Raw genomic sequence first — 5,860 nt, 5'->3', positions numbered from 1 at the left:
TGAGTATCCCTAAAATTTAATTTTATTTATTTTCGTTTTAAAAAAATATTTTTTCGTCGAATAATGGAAATGTGAAAAATTAAAATCCTTTATTAGGAACTTGAAAGTGTCGGATAGAACGTTGTAAAATGTTTTCTTAATTATTTTTGTGAGAAGTAAAGTGAACTCTTTTGCTAACGGAAGAGAAATTGTTTTGCTAATTTTAGAAAATTATTCAGCAGTTATTTTGCTATTTGTAAAAATTTATTTAGCCGTTATTTGTATAATTTTGGAAAATTATTCAGCTATTTTCATAAAATTATTCAGCATTTACTGTACTGTGGAAATTTTAGAAAATTATTCAGCAGTTATTTTGCTAATTGTAAAAATTTATTTAACCGTTATTTGGATAATTTTGGAAAATTATTCAGCTATTTTCATAAAATTATTCAGCATTTACTGTACTGTGGAAATTTTAGAAAATTATTCAGCAGTTATTTTGCTAATTGTAAAAATTTATTTAACCGTTATTTGGATAATTTTGGAAAATTATTCAGCTATTTTCATAAAATTATTCAGCATTTACTGTACTGTGGAAATTTTAGAAAATTATTCAGCAGTTATTTTGCTATTTGTAAAAATTTATTTAACCGTTATTTGGATAATTTTGGAAAATTATTCAGCTATTTTCATAAAATTATTCAGCATTTACTGTGTTGTGGAAATTTTAGAAAATTATTCAGCAGTTATTTTGCTAATTGTAAAAATTTATTTAGCCGTTATTTGGATAATTTTGGAAAATTATTCAGCTATTTTCATAAAATTATTCAGCATTTACTGTACTGTGGAAATTTTAGAAAATTATTCAGCAGTTATTTTGCTAATTGTAAAAATTTATTTAACCGTTATTTGGATAATTTTGGAAAATTATTCAGCTATTTTCATAAAATTATTCAGCATTTACTGTGTTGTGGAAATTTTAGAAAATTATTCAGCAGTTATTTTGCTAATTGTAAAAATTTATTTAACCGTTATTTGGATAATTTTGGAAAATTATTCAGCTATTTTCATAAAATTATTCAGCATTTACTGTGTTGTGGAAATTTTAGAAAATTATTCAGCAGTTATTTTGCTATTTGTAAAAATTTATTTAGCCGTTATTTGTATAATTTTGGAAAATTATTCAGCTATTTTCATAAAATTATTCAGCATTTACTGTACTGTGGAAATTTTAGAAAATTATTCAGCAGTTATTTTGCTAATTGTAAAAATTTATTTAACCGTTATTTGGATAATTTTGGAAAATTATTCAGCTATTTTCATAAAATTATTCAGCATTTACTGTACTGTGGAAATTTTAGAAAATTATTCAGCAGTTATTTTGCTAATTGTAAAAAATTTATTTAACCGTTATTTGGATAATTTTGGAAAATTATTCAGCTATTTTCATAAAATTATTCAGCATTTACTGTACTGTGGAAATTTTAGAAAATTATTCAGCAGTTATTTTGCTAATTGTAAAATTTATTTAGCCGTTATTTGTATAATTTTGGAAAATTATTCAGCTATTTTCATAAAATTATTCAGCATTTACTGTGTTGTGGAAATTTTAGAAAATTATTCAGCAGTTATTTTGCTAATTGTAAAAATTTATTTAACCGTTATTTGGATAATTTTGGAAAATTATTCAGCTATTTTCATAAAATTATTCAGCATTTACTGTACTGTGGAAATTTTAGAAAATTATTCAGCAGTTATTTTGCTAATTGTAAAAATTTATTTAACCGTTATTTGGATAATTTTGGAAAATTATTCAGCTATTTTCATAAAATTATTCAGCATTTACTGTACTGTGGAAATTTTAGAAAATTATTCAGCAGTTATTTTGCTAATTGTAAAAATTTATTTAGCCGTTATTTGTATAATTTTGGAAAATTATTCAGCTATTTTCATAAAATTATTCAGCATTTACTGTGTTGTGGAAATTTTAGAAAATTATTCAGCAGTTATTTTGCTAATTGTAAAAATTTATTTAACCGTTATTTGGATAATTTTGGAAAATTATTCAGCTATTTTCATAAAATTATTCAGCATTTACTGTACTGTGGAAATTTTAGAAAATTATTCAGCAGTTATTTTGCTAATTGTAAAAATTTATTTAACCGTTATTTGGATAATTTTGGAAAATTATTCAGCTATTTTCATAAAATTATTCAGCATTTACTGTACTGTGGAAATTTTAGAAAATTATTCAGCAGTTATTTTGCTAATTGTAAAATTTATTTAACCGTTATTTGGATAATTTTGGAAAATTATTCAGCTATTTTCATAAAATTATTCAGCATTTACTGTACTGTGGAAATTTTAGAAAATTATTCAGCAGTTATTTTGCTAATTGTAAAAATTTATTTAACCGTTATTTGGATAATTTTGGAAAATTATTCAGCTATTTTCATAAAATTATTCAGCATTTACTGTACTGTGGAAATTTTAGAAAATTATTCAGCAGTTATTTTGCTAATTGTAAAAATTTATTTAACCGTTATTTGGATAATTTTGGAAAATTATTCAGCTATTTTCATAAAATTATTCAGCATTTACTGTGTTGTGGAAATTTTAGAAAATTATTCAGCAGTTACTGTGCTAATTTAGAAATAAAACTGTCTTGCGTGCATTATGTAGAAAGAACCATAATATTTAATCCATGAAGAATGTATGTTTTTTTTGACAGCTGGAAGAGGCGGAATGGGTGGGACTGTCGCTGACGGAGGCGGTGTACAAGGCCAATAAGGAGCAGCAGCGCCCCCCGATGCCCATGAAGCACGTCTTCCAGGATCAGCTTATCGTCGAACTGCACAGTACGTCATCAAACGTTCAGTCACGGTCTGCTGTATTTTATTGTAAATTTATTTGTATTTTATTGCAGAAAAAAGAATCGAAATCAGAGAGAAAGCCTTGTGAATGGATTCATGGTCTTGTTTGTGTCTGATTAATAATTAATTGTTGAAAATTGTACGAACGTGTATGGGCGGCGGACGGGTTTACTCGTTACAAGGAATTGGTGAATTTTGTGAATTTCTGTAAACGTTTTTTGCCATAAAAATAATACCGTAATTAACGGTACGAGTAGTTAAGTAACGGTAATTAACGCTCGTACACATGAAAAGATAAACAAGCATTTCCAGTCATTAAATACAAACAAAACAAATAATTTACTCTACAAATTGTTTTTCACCACACCGACTTAATAAATAAAAACAACAAATTCACTGCGATTTTTTCCACTTAACACGGTTAAATTAATGCCGATTTGTCCACAAAATGCACGACAGAAACGACCATCAAAAATGCATGTGATTTTGTAGTGCAGTGGCACCGAAAATTCATTGCTGAAAACGGAGCGACCGCCCGGGTGTGCGATGCTGGCTGCTTCGGCGGATAAACTTGAATTGTAACATTGTTCTTCTGATTTTCAGCTTTCACTAATGGTAAACCGTAAGTCGGAAGAAAGTTGCATTTTTCATTTTCGGGTTTTCCACGATTCTTTTTCTCCTTTTTGATTTTGTACCGATCCCAGCGCTCGTTTTAATATTTTCCGGAAAACATAAAAACGATCAGATCCTCATTTTTGGTTTCCTCCTGTTGATCTGCATCGTTAACACTGAACATGTTCAAACATGAACCAAGTTGATTTTCCTGCATAGAATTCTCTGGTTTGTAGTGAGTTTTTCTGATTTCTCCTTCCATCCGCATTGCATCCAGGATGTCCTGCCCCTCCTCCACAATAATCAGCGCCTTCCTCCGCAGTTGTTTGCGGGTACGGATCCCGCAGAAACCCCCGCATCCCTTGGGATCCCTTCGCTGTTTCTCATCCAGTCCTGTGACCAGTCCGACCAAAGTCGTCAGTTCGCACTGCAACGTAGGGACTATCGGGCATGTGGACCACGGGAAGACCACGTTGACGTCGGCCATCACGCGGGTCCTGGCGCGGCAGGGCGGCGCGCAGTTCGTGGCGTACGATCAGATTGATAAGGCGCCCGAGGAGATCCGTCGCGGGATCACCATCAATGTCGCCCATATTGGGTACAAGACGGCCAAACGGCATTACGCCCATACGGACTGCCCCGGACACAAGGATTATGTGAAAAATATGTCAGTGGAATGTTTTTCCGTAATTAAAAATTTAGTAGCAGTGCGGGGAATTTTATAGCAATTTTTGTGGAATTTTTTAGAAATTTTTCTGAAATGTTTTTCCAAGTTTTCCCGATTGCGCTCGATCCGCTGGAAATAATTCATAAAAATTGGGGATTTTTTGTGTAATTGATTAATTAATAGCGATGTTGAACTAACCATAATAATGCTAACCATAATATCAACAATTATTATTAGTGAGTCATCATTTATGGATTGCATTTATTATCAGTTTAATATCACCGTATCTTCTCGTGTTTTTTTAGTAGCGATTCACCATAATTTTTGCTTGATAATTCATTCTTGCATGTACGGTTTATTTTCTGAGTTGTTCAAATTGGCGTTAATTTCCTGGAAAATTAACTTATTTTAATAATCGTTCATTTAATCAAAATTATCAGCTGCAGATGTAATATTCCCAGATTTCTGGAAAACAATTTACGATGGTGTTACACTGTTACTTATCTCAATCGGCGGGATTATTTTAATAATACTGGTGAGATAGATGGTAGGAATTGTGATAAAATAAATTATGAAAATTTAAGAAAATTGTGATACAATAAATTAAAATTTAATATGAAATTTAAGAAAATTGGGATGAAATAAATTAAAATTTAATATGAATTAAAATTAAATTAAGAAAATATCTGTGAATTTATGGTTGATTTAGAAGGGAAGCGATGCCGCAGTGAATGGCGTTGTGTTCTGCAGGATCAGCGGGACGTCGCAGATGGACGCGGCCATCCTGGTGGTGGCCGCCACCGACGGGCACATGCCGCAGACGCGCGAACATCTCCTGCTGGCCAAACAGATCGGCGTGCAGCGCATCATCGTCTTCGTCAACAAGACCGACCTGGTGGACGCGGAGACGCTGGAGCTGGTGGAGATTGAGATGCGCGAACTGCTGACGCAGTACGGGTCAGTGTGCCGTATGACACCGCTAAAACAGAATTATCGTAGTACAGTGGCAGGAGCGGTGTTCGGGATATACAGATTAGTGCGCACTCGCAGCACCCATTTTCCAGTCCGGTATTCATTAATTCGCATTTTAACAGAAATTTTTACCGGTTTTCCGGGGTCTTTGTCAAATATGAGGGAGTCTTATTTCGCGGAACACAATGTAGCCGCACCAACCTTTGGCTCGTTTATATGCTCACTGATTAGCGTTGTTTTCCAGTTTTTTTCCGGCTGCTATTTGTATTTTTTTAATTTAGTTTATGTTGTTATTTAATAACAACATAAACTAAACTAAAAAAAGTACAGACTACAGTACTAGTTGTTCGTTATAACTTCTTATCTTGTTGTTTATTATTTCCATTATTTATTGTCATTTAGTGATTTATTTTTCATTGGGCAAGTATTGTGTATGGTTGATTCTTATTGACGATTGCGCTGATATTTTTCTGATTTTCATTTTTTTTTTGCTTCAGTTATTTCTAGCTTTGATTGGAGTTTACTATTTTCATAGTAATTTTTCTCGCGTGTTGCATTTGCTTTTTTTCTACATGATTGATTTGATTTTAGTTATTTCGAGCTTACATGAGCGTTGATTTTTATTGAAGTATTTTTATTTTATTGGGTGATGATAATTTTTCTGTATGACTTGTTACTCGTACTGATGATTACGATTGTATTTTCTTTTGATTACTATTTATTATTATTGTTTAATGTTATTATTATTGATTATTTA

The 5,860-nt window shown here is 31.4% G+C and overlaps 1 protein-coding gene and 1 long non-coding RNA gene across 2 annotated transcripts; both read left to right on the top strand.

Annotated features, from left to right (window-relative positions):
• Positions 1–2,709: 2,709 nt before the first annotated feature.
• On the top strand, positions 2,710–3,093 carry LOC129602534 (uncharacterized). Its single transcript, XR_008692421.1, has 2 exons — positions 2,710–2,837; positions 2,906–3,093. It is a non-coding gene; the product is annotated as an uncharacterized LOC129602534 (long non-coding RNA).
• A 393-nt stretch (positions 3,094–3,486) lies between these two features.
• LOC129602535 (elongation factor Tu-like) lies at positions 3,487–5,088 on the top strand (the record flags this gene model as incomplete). The annotated part of the gene is made up of 2 exons (XM_055501575.1): positions 3,487–4,131; positions 4,882–5,088. Coding segments are annotated over exons 1-2 (596 nt in total), but the record flags the coding sequence as incomplete, so codon positions are not given.
• Between the last annotated feature and the right edge of the window lie 772 nt (positions 5,089–5,860).

Source organism: Paramacrobiotus metropolitanus, unplaced genomic scaffold (assembly GCF_019649055.1).
Source record: "Paramacrobiotus metropolitanus isolate TYO unplaced genomic scaffold, Prichtersi_v1.0 Parri_scaffold0000578, whole genome shotgun sequence".
Taxonomy (NCBI): domain Eukaryota; kingdom Metazoa; phylum Tardigrada; class Eutardigrada; order Parachela; family Macrobiotidae; genus Paramacrobiotus; species Paramacrobiotus metropolitanus.
This window is presented reverse-complemented; position numbering and strand designations above follow the sequence as displayed.